The 19987-nt window shown below is 44.5% G+C and overlaps 2 protein-coding genes across 2 annotated transcripts; one reads left to right on the plus strand and one right to left on the minus strand.

Moving 5' to 3' along the window:
• Positions 1-39: 39 nt before the first annotated feature.
• Positions 40-6102, minus strand: CCR75_000690 (uncharacterized protein; the record flags this gene model as incomplete). The annotated part of the gene is made up of 1 exon (XM_067958796.1): positions 40-6102. One exon carries the CDS (start codon positions 6100-6102, stop codon positions 40-42), a length of 6063 nt encoding a protein of 2020 aa, XP_067815112.1.
• An 889-nt stretch (positions 6103-6991) lies between these two features.
• On the plus strand, positions 6992-8394 carry CCR75_000689 (uncharacterized protein; the record flags this gene model as incomplete). The annotated part of the gene is made up of 4 exons (XM_067958795.1): positions 6992-7399; positions 7471-7707; positions 7783-7917; positions 7985-8394. 4 exons carry the CDS (start codon positions 6992-6994, stop codon positions 8219-8221), a joined length of 1017 nt encoding a protein of 338 aa, XP_067815041.1. The 3' UTR covers positions 8222-8394.
• Positions 8395-19987: the final 11593 nt, after the last annotated feature.

Here is a 19987-nt window from a genome sequence, read left to right on the forward strand (position 1 = left end):
AGTCAGCCGACGATAGCTAAACTATCATACTTTACAACCTCAACGTCGTATATTTTGCACATGTTTCTGAATCTCCACCGCTGACGCCTCGGAGATCCATGGCAACATCCTTCTCCAATGCATTTCGTTAAATTTATGCACTGGCACTTGTGTTACTGAAAAGTTTTTAAAGCGAAAACTTAAATTCAGTGCACTGTCAAGTGACAAAGCTGGAATAGAGCGAAAGAACTCGAGTCGGGATGCGAAATTCTCGTCTAGCGCTCTTGGAACCTGATCACTTAAGGGACCAAGACATAAAGAAGGAAATTCGTACCCTTCGACGAGATCCTCGTGTGCAATTTGGTGAAGTTGCGAGCATAGAGTATCGATGCAATCTTGCACAATAATTGTCACGTTTGGAAACGGTAGAATTCGCTGAATCTCGGATTTTTCACCAGTGTGAACAACAGCTACAATGACTTTCTTGTGCATGGCCAAAGTCAATCTAAACAACAAGCCGCTTTTTTCATTTTGGTTTGGAGGTGTATTCTTCAGCGCGTGTACTTGTTGGCTTGTTAAGAAAAGAACGGCGGTGCGCACACTAAGTAAAACATCGACATGGAGCGAATCTGTAATTGTTACGCCACAGTCGGCGCTCTTGGACGATAAAAGGATTGCATATATTTTGGAGCTGGCAAAGGTCGAGCTTACGAGAATGTTCCACTTCATTGACTGGGATAACCTTTGCGAGTGATGACAAGTTAGATCGACAGTAGACGTCACGGACCGTTTCGCAGGAACAAGAGACCTTTTACACGTCAACGTTCCATTCGAATAATGAGAATACGCAGCACTTTCTCCGTCATGAGCCATTCCCTCTTTCGTCAAATGGAATGAATCAATTGCTCTCACATCTCGTGCATTTGCCAACTGGTCATCTTTCGACAATAAAATGTTGTTGCAAACTAGTGACGTCTGTGATTTTGTTTGTTTCAAGTTTTCTTGCCGATTTTCCTCCAATGTGTTGAAAGTTTCAATGCCATTTGTTTCCATCTCGGTATGCAAAGTGTCATTAAACAACCTCTTGGTCTGATTCAACGGACAAATGGTAGGCGAATCGAGTTGAATCGTATCAGCTGGCAAGCAATTCCGTTGGTCACAAGCCGCTTGGAATTCCTCCACAACTGCTACAGCAGTTGTTGGCGTCGTCGTAGTCTTCGTTTTGGTATGCATTTTATCAAGACAAGCACGGATAATTCCATTTGATCGAAGTGCTCCCCAGTGCCTACCTAGTGGTAGTGGAGAAGTCTGTGATGCACAAAGTGATTGCGCATAAATAGCCCGCATATTGGGACTTGATTTCAATTTCTTCTTTGACGTGAGATCCCCAACGTCTTCATAAGATTTGACCGACTGTGAATACAGAAGCTGCGACGAATCGTTAATAAATGAATTGTCCGCCGCCTCTTGATCGTCTTCTCCATACTCATTATCATCGTCGTCATCATCATCATCTCCCCCTTGCACTTCAGCTGTTTCTTCAATATACGCAGCTGCTAAAGCTCGTGAAGTCTCTCGCTGCTTCTTCTTTCTCTTGAGACGCTTTTGCAATGTTCTTGACGCTTCTGGCTGTGAACACAAGTGGGAGGGAGAGTACTCATACTTGCGTTTAAGTCGCCGAAACTTTTTACGTTTCTTTTCGACCTCCGCAGAGGAAGGCGATGCTAATAAGTGACTAGGAGATGCAATATTTGCAGGTTTTGAAAGTGATGGATGGGATAGGGAAACCGTTGCTTTCTCAGGTAACGTTGACAAATCCGAAGCGCATACTGGAGCAGAAGATTTGCGGTGTAATGAGCAGTAAGCTAGAAATAAAGTATAACATTCCTTGTCGTCACTGCCTGAAACATCGACTTGATCCATGCGATAGCCAGCGAATGCGGCACAACTGACATGAAAGGCAGTCAAACATTGCTTGTGTGCGCATTGAATCTTTCCATTACCAATCTGCGAATGGCATATTGAACAATCGAGATTCTTGCGGTCTGGATCAAGTCGAGTTAATTCAGAAAGCATAAGAGAATCATCCACTCCCTGCTCGACTTGTAACTCTGGAATCCATATATAGCATTGAACGTGAACCCAGTGGTGGCATCCCGTCCGCTTGTACGCACCCCCGCGGTGTGGACAGAGCTGACATCGTGGTGGATTAGCAGCGACATCGTTGCCAGTCTTTAGAGCCACCGAGCAGACGGCACAGAACCACTCGGCATCGGGTACAGAGAGAATACCATAGCAGAATTGATGAACTCCCACGTTACATCCATCGCAAAAGAGTATTAGATCATCATCATATGATTCACGCTCAAGACACACAGCACAGCAGCCATCGTCCTTATGCTCGAAATCAACTTCCTTCTGATTTGTATGCGTAGCACCATGAATATACTCGGCTAAATACCTTTTTGACGGGGGCGTGAATTCCATTGGATTAATAGCTAGCATATCTTCAGCGTCAGAGTCTGCTCGTGTTTTGGAATTAATATTGCTTGCTTGAAGAAAACTACTTTCATTCGCAACCACAGAACTTAAATCATCGTCAACTCGTTCATGAGCTTTGTCTTCTTGAATGCCAGCTCCCACAAACTTTTTATCAGGAGAAGCTGCACGTAGCGAGACATTTAATAAATTAGATGCCATTACAGGACCATTCGACAATGATGGAAGTAATTCAAAGGATTGTAATTCGTTTTCGGTCTGTTCTTCATAATATGGCATTTCATTGGCAGCACTAACACTTTTTTGTGCACACGACACAGGTGGTAACTCTGAAAAATTCTCCTTTGTGGCTCGAGGCGTTTCGTGCTTTTTAGAACGTAGTACTTGAGCTTCTCTAGCTGGCTCTGTTGGCAAAAGCTCCATTGTTTGCGTAAAAGTCAGTGGATTGGCATCAATAGCGTTTTCATCAAATACCAGTTGTCGCGTTCGACAGGTTTGCGAAGCCGTCTCAGCTCTGTTTGAGAAATTGTGATGACTGACATTTTTAAAGGAGAGCGTCGAATCTCGAGTTGGCTTTTTCGCGCCTCTAGAAACATTAGAGTCAGGCCACTTGCTGCCAGAGGCAGTTGTTTTCGCCTCAGTCATATCGTCCTCGCTGGTCGGAACCAACAAGGATGTTGCTTTACAAGCATCTATCTTCTGCTTTTCTCCTGTAAGGGTCATTGAAGCAGTATTTTCACAGCAACCATTGCAATTTATAACGTCCTCAGTAGTAGTAGAGATATTACGGGTTATCAAGTCGGCATATTGCGGGCTAAAGTGCGTGTCAAAGGAAGAGATCGATTCTCCAATTGTATCGTATACGTTGTCCCATGTGCTTGCAAAATCGGGCTCATCGGGCGTTTTACATTGTTGCGAAGCAGAGGTCATCTCACCTTTCAGTTTCGAGTCGATTATACTCAATCTAGTGCTGTGAAACTTGGTTGTTCGAGACCTTAAAAATGCTGCATGACACTCATTTCCATGTTCCACAGAATTTGCACGATTGTTCGAGCTCGCCACCTCAGCTTCTTCTTCCTTATCAGCATTCATACTGTCATCATCATCAGATTCATCTTCCAAATTCTCGTCGACACCGTGAATGTCGCGAACTAGACGTAGCAAAATAAGCGACCGAACAGAATAACTCACTTGAGTGCTATCATTGTTTCGCACCAACGTACGCGATTGGCGCCGTAGTAGATGTGCCCGATCAGCAACAATTGGCACCAGCTTATTTCTACAGCTATTCGCGAAATTTGCCGGAAAAAACTTCAACAGCGCCACAGCTCGTTCAGCATCACTGAGCTGCCACGTATTAGGGTCAAGAATTGTCGACGACATCTTCCCACCAACTTGAGAAGCATGGAAAGTTGGTATTTTCATCTCCAGCTCTCGTAATTGCGGGTAAATGCCGGTTGGAAGCATACGCGGACACTTTGCGAAGATAAATCTACTTTTATAAGTTGTTAGCGCGCGACTAACAGTCTTCGCCGCTGATGTACTACGCATCAACTTCTTTTGCTCGTCTCCTTCGGTCACGAGGATAATTACATTGCCAACGCGTTTTCGTCCAGTTCTACCCAGTCGTTGAATCATCCGAACAGGCGACGTAAGTGCATCAAAAGAGACAATAAGATCAACTTCTCCAATATCCAGGCCTTCCTCGGCAATGCATGTGGCTACAAGGACATTAAAGTCGCCTTTTCGAAACCTACGCACAATTTCTTGCTGTACTTTTTGAGACTGCCCCTTGTTTTCTTTTGCTTTGCCGGACGCACCCTGTCCAATGAAAGGCTGCGCGTTAACAATAGGTGCAAGTGGACGCAGTAGCGCTACAATTTCCGATACGCTTGCACGAAACTGCGTAAAAACGATGGCTCGTGTGCTGGAAGCTCCTGCATCATGGCGCTGAAAGTGCTCTAACAGCACTTCACGAAGTTTCAATAGCTTTGGATGGCTCACAGTACTATATAAGCTATCACCGCTTAATGCTAAACTTGTTTCAAGCACTTGAAATGCCGAAGACTGTAGCATTTCTCTCTTGGACCACGACAATTTGCCATTCTTTCGTTCTTCCACCCAATTCAAGATTTGATCACGAAAGCTATTGAGTCCATGACCAGTCAATAAACTTTTGGCGTGTAGCAAACTCACGAGAAGCGCTAAGTCACTCTCTGCACTTCGCTTTGACGCGTACGTCGAGCTCTTTCGAAAATTCTCTCGAGCTTGCAGCACGTACCAGCTCGTCAATTTATCTGGATCGCTATTTCGAATAATCTGATTGCGAAGTAATCGTTGAATGATCGGCGTGAAGAGCTTGAGAAATTGCGCCTTGATTTTTAAAATTTGGTCGCCGAGACGACAAACAATTACCTCTTCTTGCCGTGCGTGCGTATATTTGCGTACATCCACGTCATCAGCTGATCGGCTTTCAATATGGGAGATGCGTAAATTCGTCACAACGTCTTGAATCACATCAAATTTCGCTCCAGGTGTGGCCGAAAGTGCCAAAATGCGATACTGTTGCGTTTTTGCTTCAATTTCGTGCACTACAGCGCAGTAGGCGTACTTTCCCGTAGCTCTATGAGCTTCGTCAACAATGATGCACACAAATGTTTCTGCCTTGCAAATACCTCGGCAAAGATCATTTTGCAAACTTTGAGGGGTGCAAAAGAACACGCGTCTGGAGTTCCACAGCACGCGACGCATTGTCGGAGGAACGTTTCCTTGCAATTCTGCAGTATCGGAAAGCGGAATTCCCATGATTTCATGACACGCTTTTATTTGCTGAGCCACAAGTGGCTTTGTCGGCGCCATAAACACTACCTTTCCAGTCGGAAACCAGCGGTAAAAATTGTACATGACAACTGCAGCCACTAGTGTTTTACCTAAGCCCGTAGGCAATGACACGAGCGTGTTGTGATACAATGCTTTTTCTGCAATGGCCAATTGATAGTCTCGAATAGAGTAATTTGTCGGGTACACGAAATGCTGTGCGGCATCAATATCAATCCCGGGCACGCCTTTTGAGCGTATAGAAATGTCGAGATATCTTGTTTTGGCCACTGCGTCTTCTCCTGTTGCACGCCGCGTTGTTTGCAAAAGCGAATTGTCTGGCTTGACCTCTTCTTTTGCTCGTTTTGAATAAAAAGACTTTATTGGCGACTTTAACGAAAAATGCGTTGTATTTGCTGTAGCGGATTTTGCTAATTGATCTCTTTGTGTCAAGGTGAATGATGTAGGCTTTGAGCATACACCATCATTCTTTATGGATTGTTGCTGTGGCGGTGAAGTCGTGGATTTGTCGAAAGTAATTCGAGTCTGTATAATCTTCTTGGCTGAGGTAGTGTCTTGATCCTCGTGCAACATGAATACTCGTGGTGCCTGGCATACTTGACATGTAGTTCTCGCCGCGTTGTTTTGCAGCGTACATGACTTGCAGCTCCACATATTCTTATTATAGCAAAAGGCTGATTGAGGAATGTTTGTCGTATCATTTAGACGGCTGCAAGATTTTACATAACGAGTCTCGAGTGCCTCAATCTCCGATAGCAATGCATCGTCCCAAATGTCCTCTTGCATTGCAACAAAGAGTGGCCAACACGCAGCAAATAAACCCTTTTCAACCAATCAAATGATCCTGTATTTCAGCGTCTTGCTTATTCATCATACGATGCTAGCAAAAAAGCCAATTTTGTTTTAAAAGTTCATTTCTGAATGCTGTGCTAATTTTTTTGTGAAGGGCTGTAACCAAGGGCAAACTTATGCAACTGATTTTGCTATAGGAAACAGGTATTCACAACTTGTGATTATTTCATCGACTCGCTCAGCATGGGCTGTTTGTCAAAAATTTGCGTGCTCGACAAAACTTGCTATGTTTACAGGGCGCCAAAGGCACAAACGACAATAATACGGTCGAGCTCAGAATTCACAGATAACCGCCAAGCAGAATAATTGAGCCGAAGAATTCACCAGGGCATGAAGTATTCTATACCAACTGAGGCATTCGCGGAATTTAAAGGTGATTTCTTTTGTGCATCTTGATTATCATTTTTTAATACTTGACTTTCAAGCACTAATTAAAGCAACTCATTGATGAAAGGAAATACTTCAGGCCTCGCAAAATGTTACTTCACACATGCTACCATACTTTTATTCGGGTTTGCAATTCGAGCATCCAAAATTTGCGGAAGGAATATTGTTGCACGTTGATTAATTTTAAGTACGTAGATCTAATGCTCATCACAGAGAAAAGAGCAACGAGGCAACAGCGTGCGTATTTGCACCGGCCGTCAATATCTTTGAAATGCTGCAATAACTGAAGCAAATTGCCATTTATAGCTCAAAGTCACAAAATAGAGAACTGAAAAGACACAATCGTTATCGCACATTAACGACTATTCGTCAGTTTTTCAGTTTCAAATTAAAGCCTAGTTTGCATTTCCGGATGTGTTTCCTCGTTGCCAGGCACATGGCTACAAGGCTATCATATCGAAGCACATGCAAATGGAACCGTACCTCCTTCCTTGGTGCTGCGGCAAACCTATCGAGGTGCGTTCAAAGCGCCACCTTCTCCACGGAAGGCACAGGGCCGGTCATTTACTCCCGCACGCAGAAAAGCGTAGCTGATTCCGAACGCGCAGAGGTTCAGCTCAGTCGCCTGGCTGTAATTGGCGGTGGCAACATCGCTGAAGCTATAGTCACGGGTGTGCTTAAAACAGAGCTCATTCCCAGCTCTAAGATCGTCGTGTCCGATCCCAACCCGACCATGCGAGACAAGTTCGCCAAGCTCAACGTGGAGACGCACGCGCGCAACAGCACGGCAGTCACAAATGCGGACGTAATATTACTGGCAGTCAAGCCACAGATGATTGACGACGTACGTCAATAGCTGACTCCTTTGATTCGCCATTGTTTCGATATTTTGATTGATGATGCGGAAAATCACAGGTGCTGCAGGCTGTGAAAGTGGCAATGGATCGAAATGCTTTGGTCATTTCTGTGATGGCAGGACCTACCATTAAGCTGCTGCAGAAGTATTTAGGGCAGGACAGTCGTATTGTCCGTGCCATGCCAAACACGCCAGCAATGATAGGTGAAGGCGCGACGGTGTGGGCGATGTCGTCAGAAGTCACAAGTGCACAGCACGAATTGACCAAGCAAATTCTTGGGTCGTTTGGCATTGAGGTCTGGTTTACATTTATCAGTTATTGTTTATGCAAATATATTAAAAAAAAACGTTTTTTTCAAATTGTATCGTAGGTGTTCATTGACGATGAAAAAGCACTCGACATGGCCACAGCGCTTTCGGGATCTGGACCAGCGTATTTCTTTCTTGTCGCTGAGGCGATGATCGACACGGGTGTCCACATGGGTTTTTCTCGTCCTGTGGCGACGGTATTAAGCTGAAAAATTGTCGCTGCATTCACACCTCATGCTTTCTTTTTTGATGAATGTTATGCAGAAATTGGTGCAACAAACAATGCTAGGATCTGCGCTTTACATGCAGTCGGAAAACGTACACCCCGTCGAGTTGCGGAATAAAATTACAAGCCCAGGCGGAACCACCGCTGCTGGCCTCTACCGCGCTGAAAAGAATGGATTTCGTGCCGTCATCGCTGACTCGATCTGGGCCGCCTATGAGCGCTGCCACGAGCTCGGCTTGCCTGAACCGGTGCAGCGCCAGCGTCCACGCTCGTAAGAATGAGACAACAGATGCTATGCATTTGGTATTTACAAATAGCATAATTTGGAGTTTACTTTTCCAAAACTAATATTGCAAACTTTAAAGCAGTTCTGCAATACTTGCTGAACATCAAGTTGTTAAGCGTTAATGTGGCCCAATTTTACGTTATGGGTAAAATACCTTTTTTTCTATTCGAAGTGGGTGTAACGGAGCACTGCCGACTTGTAATGCTTCTATACAAGGCCACTTCGCACTGCTTCAGTGCGAGTGGTGCCGCACGTCACTTTACGTACACTATTGCGTGCAGAGTTAAACTATCTTTAGAACACTTGCTTTATAAAGGGTTAAAAGATGGGGGCTGCTATATGGACACTCCCCTTCTGCTGCTTGGACACCCCTTACCCATAAATACGTATTAGCTTGGCTGACGTATACCTAATAAATTTCTGCTGCGCGCACCACACCCCCTCCCTCAATGGATATTCTGTGAATGCCGACATGGTATAAATGCTACCGCCTCACACACCACCCAAAACAACACACGAGAGAGTTAAACCATGGCTACCGCCTCACACTCCACCCAAAACAACACGACAGAGTTAAACCATGGCGTGGTCAAAAGGTGCTCTCTATATTCAACAATTTCCCTCTATACTTTTGTGGTTTCGCTTGCATATATTTCCCAGCGGTGGTCAATGTCTGGCCAAACCGAATCAGCCTTCAACTTCAACGCCTGGTAGTGGAGGCTGTGATACCAGTACGATACTTTCTCCGCTTGGTAAGGCGTGCAGTGAAACGGTAGGGTTGTAACGCTTGCCTCTTTTCCATAAAACACGACAGCGCGTTAGTATGTGTTTGCAATGACGGCACCCATCTCTGGCATAATTAGCCAAAATGCCCGGTGACAGGGGCCAGCAAGCCAAGCGAGAGTGGTAAGGTGATGGTCTACCAGTCCTTTCTCCAGGTAATAGCACTCGTAAAATGGCTTGCTTACAATGAGTTCTTTGGCCAATTCCTTCCTAATGGCTGGCCAATTAAACTCAGAACGTCCTGGTGCCACTGCAATGGCACGGAAACCACAGTTACCGTCTCCATCGACATCCAGTGCTACTTCGGAATTTGCTTCTATGTAGGCTTTTGCTGCAGCGGTTTTTCCTTGTCGATTTGAGATTTCATTAGTCGACTCTGCATCAAGCTTAAATGATGATAGGTCTTTTAGCCTCGAGTGGTGAATGTAGCCTGGCAGAAAGATGCTACTTTCACATACTTAAGCGCAAGTTCATCCTCTGAAGCACTCTCAATGTCAATCCCCAAACTTTTAGTCTTGATGTCCTTCCCGTTGCTAGCAAAGGACATGTGGTTTGATAATGGCCTTGCCCCTTGTAGTGACCGCATTTTCGTTTTTTCTTCGCTCTTCTTTTTCGCAATGCTCGAAATGTGATGGGTCACGCTTTGTTGATGACGAGTTTTTTTATTTTAGGTCGCCCACGAGTACGGACAACATCTGGATTATTCATATTGGTCATTGTTGGTTAGGAATGCCGACGATAAGATGTGACATTCGTGCAACGACATTACACGACATTACCGACACTATAAAGGGGATCTTAAGATCCGCTACACACCTTACAACTTTCCACTCAGTTAACGGCTGCTGGCCACGATCTGATGCGCCAGTTATTCAATAGGTTATGCTACCAGTAAAATTAAGATAGCACTGTAGCTCCATTTGAGAATGCGTTTTTCTTTGCTCCGGTCGAATTGATATCCAATCGATCGAGTGGTGCCTCACGTCACTTCAGGTACACTACTACGTACAGAGGAAGGCTCTCTTCAAGAAGCTTGCTTTAAAGAGTGTTAATTAAAAACTGTATTAATATAATTAAGTTCTTCTCGTCAACGTGACGATGAACCATAGGGTATCATCTCAAGCACAGAAACTTGCCATAGTGACCCTGCCAGTTTAGCAGGTCAATAAAACTATGCCTTATGATCGACCCCTCGGCGGTATCATAGGCGAGTTTGATGCTAAAAGCATGAGCGAGGCTGGCTCACGTGATGCGTCAGCACGGTGCCTACGCGCCCCATTACATTGACGATGTACTCGTGCATAGTAAGGCCGAGGAAGGGCTGAGCGCAATAGAGTCGCACAAGCGTCATTTAGAAGCTGTGTTGCAGACTTTGAAGGACGCCCAATTGTACGTCACTACGAAGTTGTTGCCGCGTTTCATTGGGCGGGATGAAAGTAGTCCTTTCATAGAAGTGCGTAGCGCAGCCTTCTGGCGTGAATCTATCTCCTGTAACGGGTTTTGGTTGAGCTTATGATCTCATCAAGACTTTGTTCCTGCTGTATGCTCTGCGGAGGCAGCGTTATTAGTAATCTCCAGTGCTTATGAAAGTCTGAAGCTTGTAGGATCGTTCTTTTGCAATATCTGCAATACCTTATGCTGGCAAGGTAGTCCCATAGTCCCCATAAAATCTCCTTTACATTCGGTATTGTTGCTTGGATCAATTGCCAGTTGATACTGACTATGCACAATATACAACACATGTGCTTAAATACAGCGGACTACATTGCTCCAAAATGGAGCTTTCAGCCCAAGAGGAACCTGAAGCCGCTCAAGACTAACTTATCGGCTAATTTCCCGTCTTTGGGCATCTCCTGCAAGAACAATCTTCCCATATACCTCATCCAGGTCAAGAGTTGAAGTGGCTATCCATTGATTAATGAAGGCGTGACTACCTTCGACTCGCGAAGTGACTGCATGTCCGAAATAACGAATGTTCTTTGTCCATGAAACAACAAAACGCTCTTTCTGGTTGTTCAGCCAGTTTTCTCTAGATAGTTTGCAACTTGGAGAGGCACACTTGACCGAAGTGATGCTAGTTTGCTAATATGATCATGTTCAGTGTGTGCCTTACAAAGTGTCATTTATTTGTCCCAAAATTCATTGTATTCATTCTCTGCTTTGATATGCTTTTTAATGTTTGCTTGGACATTCTTGGTAATTTGCCAAATGGAAATCAATACAGCAGCATTGGGAAAGGTACTTGTTATTCCTGCGATGGCGCAAGCTCCTAATCAACCACAACAGCAAGATATTCTCATATAACAATGAACGAAAGCAACTTTGAAAACTGTTGAAGGGCCCAAGCGTAATCAGGTACTGATTCTTCCTACAGAAAAACAAACGCCAGTGATATTGTCTGATTTGTTGACGTAACTCCAACGATGTGCAACAGTAGCATTTTATACTTATACGTTTTATAAATGAAATCCAAAATAAAAACCGCATTTTTAGAGAAGTCAGCAGCGACGGAAATATCAGTCTTTGGCGCGACGAACAGGCAGTGCAAAAAAATCCACCACTATCATTAGTGAGAAGCCTATGGAAGATGTCATCTTCATGAAATCGGGCCAGGGGTGCCTCGATCGGACGACGACCGTTTAATGCTAAATTTCTCCCTTTGAGCTTTGCATTGTAAATGTCTTTGCTGATTAGGTTGCACTCTGGATCATTCTGACGTAGCGTTGCCAGAACAACACGCGGCGTGGCTCCGGCCTTCGTCATTTTAATTACTTGACGTCGTTGTTGCGGCCGTATTACTCGGTTAGCAGCATACGCAGAGGGGTCTTCAGCAGGGTCATGACCAATATGCTCATCATTAACAATGTCTCAGTTCCATGTAACATTGTTCTTGTGGATCTTTCACAGCATAGTTCCTTGCCATTCACAGCCAGTTTTCAAGGTAGACGTGCGACGAATTTAGCCCCCTGAACCCTCATGTTCCCTGACGTGTACGCACTTCAGCCACACTTTTCGAACTTCCGTGCCAGCTTTATTCGTTTTTGAACGACCACGATTGATGCTAAATCCATTTTAAATGGCATATGATTTTACAACTTTTTCTGCTTCGTCGAGAGAGCGATACGTAGTGGCGTGCAGAATATCCATTGAGGGAGGGGTGTGTGGTGCGCGCAGCATGAATTTATTAGGTATACGTCAGCCAATCAAATATAGGTTTATGAATAAGGGGTATCCAAGCAGCAGAAGGGGGGGTGTCCATATAGCAGCCCTCTAAAAGTAAATGTATTAAATAAAATAAAGTTCTTCTGTTTCTATCTTTTTAATACTAACTTAATTATACAATATACAAAACATGTAACAAAGTCTAATCTGCCTCTCTCTTTGCGCGTGTAATGGGGCACACATCGGTTGGAGAACCGTTGTTGTGGTACATTTACTTTATGGGCAAAATACCTTTTTATTCAATTTTAAATAGTTAAATTGATAAAATCCCATTTATTATGGGTACAAGTGTGGTCAATTTTAAATAGATTTTGACCGCCAGATATCAGTCTGGCGGTCTTAATCTATTTAAAATTAGCCAGGGTAAGTTTTTATCTAATTTCATGATATTCAGTTCCGCTTTTGATCTTAAAGCGTCTAGTGCCTGCCTAAGGCTTGCGCATTGACCTGTGAGAGATAAACGCCTATTTTAGGTACGAACTCTCGGGCACTAGTTGCTACTTGGTTCTACGAGTCCCTGAATCCCTTAAACTTGGATTCATTAAGCTTTAATAGTTGTACGACTTTCGAGTTGAAAAACCCATTAGTTCTATACAACTTAAAGAGTCTCTGAGTCTAAAAGTCTTCCTCTGACTTTGGGAGCGTGGCAGCTCTGCTACACACGCCCTACTTCACACACCCTAGCACAGCTAAGAAGCGGTTTGCCCGACATCTCGCACGTGCAGTGAGGTTTTGTGGTGGGCGCCTTAGCGGCCTCACCAACTCACTAAGTACTTTCATTTATGTATTGCGGTGTCCCGTTACATAAGTAACACCTCCTATAAGAGGAATAATAACTATTATTCGCTACGAGACGAAATTAAAAAAGAAATACACAATTATTATCTATATTATACTTGTGTTCTTTATTTGTTTCCTGTCTAATTGCATCAATATTATTTCATTTGGACACATTGAAACAGTTTAAGTCAATCCAAATATTATTTATATTAATATTGACTTAAACAGTATTAACAAAATAATCGAGCAAATGTCTAACTGCATCAATATTATTTAATTTGGACATATTGGAACTATTTAAGTCAATATTTATATTATCTGTATTAATATTGACTTAAATTGTTTCAATATTAATAATGACTTAAAATAGTTTTAAAATTTCCAAATTAAATGATTTTGATACAACTAGACTTAAGCTCAATTGATTGGTCAATTTAAGTCTAAATCAACCCCGCCAATCGTTATAAGACACGATTGTGCGGTGCGCAAGGAGGCGCCATACTTAGTTAGATATAATATATTAGGTTCAGTAGTACATAGAAGATCGTTACGGAGAATACTAAATATATTAATACTTCCCTTAATCTTTTCGCTATTTTAAGCCTTGGCCTAATCGTGAAAACGGCGAGTCACGTGTCTACTTTGGTATCATCGCATTCGCTCATTGTTGTGACGTGAATTTTATGAAAGCTTATTAGCTCATCGACTCCACAGTGTGGTGTGACGTGATGTTTTCGAAATAATGAAAGCGTATGGATCATATTTAGAATGCAGTGCGGTCGAAAAAACGGTAGAAGTTGTGATTCATGAAAATAATTATGAAATTTCTTGCGGCGTTCCCAAATAGTCTAGGCGGTAGGATGCGTGGTTTGACCCACGCGACCCGGGTTCGAGTGCCGGTTCGGGAATTTTGCAAGCTGACTTTATTCCTTTCGGTTCAACAATGACGTTTGGCAGCGTGAAAACGGCGAGTCACATGTCTTCTTTGATATCATTGTATCCGCTCATTGTTGTGACGTGAATCCCGGTTTGGGAATTCTGTAGTTTAAATGAATTTTGCAAGCTTGACTTTATTCCTTTTTTTCAGACAATGACGTTTGCCAGCTTAAAGCTAAGTCCTCTTAGCTTTATAGAAACTTTCCTCTGTACCTTTGTGTACGTGAAGTTACAAGGTAGCTAACCTTCACTGTAATCAGTGTAAGGTCAACTAGTACTCACCAGTAATAGTGAAAGGTGCCTCGTTAACCTGGTAGCACTTTGTGGTCCGTTCAGCGACCTACGCTCGTTCCACCCAACATAGACATGTTGTATGAAGAAGGAGGGAGTTTTTCAGCCCCTCAAGAAGAATATTACGCGACGCGTGGGGAATTTACTCAAATGAGTGACCTTGAATAAAAAACGATCGAGCGAATGAGTTCGGTCGTATGCAGGCCAGCCGTTGGTGCTATGCTGTTCAGTCCGGGCAGAGATGAACAGCATGCGGCCATTGCCGAGTTCATTCAACACGAACTCGACGGGGCCCAAGAGAAAGAGGCCTTGATTATACAGCAAGGCTCTCAACACACAGAGGTGTCAAGAGAACAGGGTGCTCAGCAGTTGGAACTGTTGAGACAGCAGCATGTATATGCTGCTAATGGGTCGACGCTTCCGCGTCGACTCGAAAGCTTCAAGATAGAAATATCTAAGTTTAAGGCAGTCGAGGGCGACCCTCTTTTGAGATGGTTCGTCGAACTAGACGATGCCATAGAAGCTTGTCGTATCAGTGATGATGCGACGAAAGTGAAATTTGGCATGTCCAACTTAGCCGGACGTGCCAGATCTTGGGGCTCAAGCTCCACGACCCATTAGTCTTTAGGTCGTAAGAGGTCTTTAAGACCCGGCTCAATCAAGTATTTGAGCCACCACGTGCTGAATTAGGGCAAGGGTGACATGCACGCTTAAGCCCAACATACACGATACCTGGTCAATTGTATTGTTATTCATTAGATTGATGAACAAACACAGGTAAGTGTGTTAACTAAAGGTCTTGCAGACGGACCTGTTAAGACGCACGTCGCTCAACCAAGTGATCTCTATGGCGGAACATGGCAACTTTAGCCTGAACAGGCTTTTCTCCACTCGGGTGCATATCGTCCACCGAGACGACAAGAAAACGGACTTCCAGAACCCATGGATATCTCGTATGTAGAGAGCAAAAAAAACTCGCGCTTCAAGTTACAAAAATGTAATCGTTGTCAAAAGACAGTCCACTACGCCTATGAGTACAATGCCCCAAGGTCGTGCCTAAGAGCACTGAGCGAAAAGACCGACCTCTCGCTAGGAACAGGGGAGGACGCGGATCTGACGCTGTTGCGAAATCGCAACGGCGAGGCGGATCGTAAGAAAATGGTCGGGGTCAGTAGGTGCGGAGCGGCCACACTGATCCAGCAACATCAAAAGAATTTACAGGCCTTTGGACGAAAGTTGCTCCTCACACACAACCATTGTGTGTAACTGCCCCATAGGATGAGATTAACCTCATCACCTAGAAAATAAAAGTGTCAAAAAGGTTGCCACTAAAGTCCCTAGTCGATTATGGGGCGTCGAACAAATCTATTCGATGCAAATCGCTAGAAGATCGCAGACCTAAATTAATTGAGCGTGATATCCCTTTAACGAGGGTGATAGTGCGCCTTGCAAGAGGCGCATCTATAACCGCAAAGAAACGCGCAGTTGGTATCCAATATACGTTAAAGGGTAAAGAGTATGAAAATTATTCCATCGTACAAGATTTGGATGACAAATTTGATGTCATCCTTGGATTACCATGGCTCGGAAAGAACGAGCCATCTATAAATTGGCAGCATTAAGTCGTGACTATGCTTGTCTCCTGTTCATCAGATAGAAACTGATGAACGTCTTGGAAGTCCACAAGCGTGTGGATGTCCTACGAGTGAGTGCGATGGCCTCACTTGTGGGTCGTTGTTTCATGACTGCACGAGACCTCAGTGTGATTGTGGAGTTAGATCCCGACGGCTTGCACAAGTACAGGCACCGTCAAAGGTCCACTATTGTGACGTGGACATAGTTACCGACGGCTGTGTTCAAGCACAGGCAGCGTCAAATTTCGACCACTCGAATAAGTTGAGTGGTACGAAACAAGGATGATTGCTTGAAAAGCAACACCCAAGCGCCCGTCTATAAGAGCAGTGCGAAAGTCCTAGATCGACTGGAGAGTCGATCGTAGAGGATCTCGCTGTTGTAGCGCAACCACAACTAGAGGCAGTTGGAGAGGATACTCCCCAAAACGTTTGTGTGGGAATAAGTACCCAGAATCTGTGGTCAAAGGTTCCCAGGTACCTTCGGAGATAGTTCCAAAAAGGATATTCAGACATTAAAATTCATAGTAAACAATGGATCAAGTGTAGGCGCTTCGACGCTTATACACTTGATCTAATACCGCATCCGAAGATAACTTCGGAGATGACTCAATTGCCAACGCTTGAAACGAAGCGGCTCTTGCGCGATCTTCATAGTGGCAAAGTCAAGCAGATTTGCGTACTTGTCACACATGACAACAACGTGGCCGATATTCGGTCGGTAATAGTATTTCCTGAGAACGAACGGATCCTGAGTAGCTCATCGATGGACGAAAGTGTCCTTGATGTGAAGACTCGGATTGAACGTTTTACGTTTCAATTCTGGGAATCTTTGAAGACAAATCCTCTATATAAAGATTTAACAGAATTTAAGGATGTCTTTCCTAATTTAGTACCTGCGAGTTGCCTAAGGATAAAGGCACTCATACACGAAATCGACCTAATCCCAGGTTCGTATACTGTGTCATGAAGCAACGGCCGTTGCCTCATGAACAAGTATATCGATCAACAAATTCTTTGCCGATCGTTTAGAAGCGGGTCATGTGAGGGAATCATCTCCCCCACATAGCTATCCGATGTTCTGTGTGTGTAAAGCATTAGGAGGAAGGCAGTGTGCATGTACTGAATAAATTGAACGCTGCAACGATACGGCTCAAACGCCGATACCACGAAAAGACGTAATCATTGATGGTATGTCAAAGAGCATTTTCGTTTCGTCAATGGATGTGATGGTTGGATTGTATCAAATCCTTATGCGTGAACAAGATATCTCGTTCACAGCATAGGCACCCCCTATGCTATGAGAGTGGCCAGTCATGCCAAAGGGACTTAGTAATGCCCCTGCGACATTTATCAGATGTGTAACCAATCTGTTGAGATCGGTGGGGGAGTTCGCACCAAGTTATTTTGATGATGTCTTCGTCCATAGCAGAGCCATGAATGGAAAGTCGGACGTTGAAGTACATCGTACCCACGCCGAAAGATTCGTACACTTATGCGTAAGCACAAGTTGTATGCAAATCTCAAGAAGTGTATATTCGATGCAAGCGAAATACCACTTCTTGTGTACATTGTGGGTAAACACGGTGTGCGCCCGGATCCGGAAAATATCAAGGCGATTGCCGATTGGCCTGAGCCAGTCGATGTAAAGGGACTTCGAAATTTCCTCGGCTCAGCAGCGTATACTCACGCAATTATGCCGAAATGACAGTACATTTTTCTACTTTACTGAAGAAAAATGCTAAGTAGTCATGGAATGCTGATTGTCAGCCTTTTTTAGGGTATCAGGCAAACTTGATGCAGTGACCAATCCTGGTGATTGCGGACCAAGACCGACCTTCTCATGTGGTCTGTGACGCAGCGACTTTGCAATCGGCTGTGCGTTTATGCAATACAATACAGACGGCGCAGAGCGCGTCGTCTGTTATCAATCGCGCCAACTTCAAGCAGCTGAACGGACCTATCCAGTGGATGACAAGAAATTCCTTACCACGAAAACACACTGGCTAAGTTTAGGGTCTATCGCTTGGGAGATGGACCGTTTAGTGTATATAGGGACCACGCGTCTTTACGCGCGGCCGTAAACAGTCCACACCTCTCGCAAAGAATGGCGAGATGGTTGTCTTTCTTCGCAGAGTAAAACTTCTCCGTGGGTTATAAACCAGAACGACTTTACGTCGTCACTGGTGCCCTTTCGCGCCAACTCGATTTTGAGCCGGCTGCGCAAGCGATCAGTGAGCATAAGGCCACTGTTGCAACAATAAGTGTTCCGTCTTTAACAATACCCGACGACGTTAGAAGAGCTTATTAAGAAGATAAGGCTCTTAAAGGGTTGATAGATTACCTTAAGAATCCATCCCAGCAATCCTTAGAAGAATTGTCGAAGTTGGATCGATCCTCAACAGATCGATACACGAACGCAATGAGTCAATGTATTAAGTATTTTTTTGCTGGCGCCACCCAAAACGATTTGCGTTTACGCATCATGTATGAGTGCCACGATGCACCAATAAGTGGGCATCGTGGACGTGAGAAAACCTATATCACCATAAGTCGCGACTTCTACTGGCCTGCTTGCAAAATTTGCCAACGGGTGAAGTCCAGTGCTTCATATCGGGCTCCGTTACAACCTCTGCCTGTTCCGGCAGAGTGTTGGCAGTCCGTATCTATGGACTTTGTCTTCGGATTCCCGAAGACCTCACAAGAATAATGGTTTTCTTGTTTTTGTTGATAGTTTTAGCAAGATGGTTCATCTTGCTGTCGTCCCGGAGTCGACCACAGCCAAAGGCTGTGCTCGTGTCTTGATTGACACGATATTCCGACTCCATGGGTTATCCCGCGAACCGGTCTCAGATCGAGACCCTAAATTCACGGCAGAATTTTTGGCAAAATATGTTCAAATCACTTGGAACAGTTGAAAATGTCAACACCTGGACATCCTGAACAGATGGTCAGAAGGAGCGTGCAAAGCCGTATCCTCGGAGAAATACTTCGCAGATACGTCCACCTTCTTAGAGTTGGAGCGAGTTCTTGTCGATGGTAGAATTTGCCATCAACAGTCCCAGTGCATGCTTCTACAAAGCATACACCATTGTTTCGAGAATGGCTTACGCCACCTAAGTATACCCACCCACCTTGTTTGAGGGTGGCTCTTATTCAAAAAGGTAGGGACCCGCCCGAGCACAGAATTTTCTAGCAGCATTACGAGGCTTCTTCTGATTCCAGATTACAGCGGAACGGTCTAGGGCATCAGCCAAAGCCTTATGGTCTCGGAACCGAGTATGATTCTCATGAACCAGACGATCCACGCTTTCCTCCAAGGAAGAGATCTTCGGACGAGCTGTCACCGGCTCTTTTTGAAGGGATTGATATGTCTATTCGTTCGCCAGTTGATCAGTCGCAACCTGCGCACAATTTATCAATTCGTCACGAGAAACGTTTCCAACCGTCACCGCTAACTCGCGGCGACGGAACCGCTCGTGATCAATGTCCTTCCTCAAATAAATAAAGGGTGTGATCCAAATCACGATGTCCTTTTGGGTTCGTCAGACGAGGCGAACCCGATTTTTCCTCCCGCTCCACATCCATTGACGGATTCGAGTGGTGAGAAGCGTTTTGACGAGACCCATCCTCCTCGACAGATGGTCCATCGGAGAACGAGCGCTTCCCGCGCTCGTAAAAGGCTTCGAGGTTCTCAATCCCTTGACGCATCTCGTAAGAGATGAGCGTCCTCCAATGAGGATCTTTAAGAGAATATGCTTCCTTAGGGGGGCATGACCTACACCCTTAAAATAGCATGGACATGAGTTTTCCCACGAAAGACAAATTATCCCTGCCTATCTAGATATTTAGTGCAACTTATAGCGTGCACCGACTACGGTCCGTTTTTCGAACCGTTCACAGAAAGCATTTAGCTTGTCAAGCCAAACCTCACGGCCTATGTTCTTCACATTCTGTACAAAGGCTGCTCAAGCTTGGAATAAAGGCTTGACATCCTTTGCCCGCTTACAAAAGTACAACCGATGCCGGAAAAGGTATTCGATGAAAAATTTCGTTCATCCTCACCACGCTTATGAAGCCTGGATGAGTCGAATAACGGAATATGATATCGA

Source organism: Bremia lactucae, linkage group LG1 (genome assembly GCF_004359215.1).
Source record: "Bremia lactucae strain SF5 linkage group LG1, whole genome shotgun sequence".
Classification (NCBI taxonomy): domain Eukaryota; phylum Oomycota; class Peronosporomycetes; order Peronosporales; family Peronosporaceae; genus Bremia; species Bremia lactucae.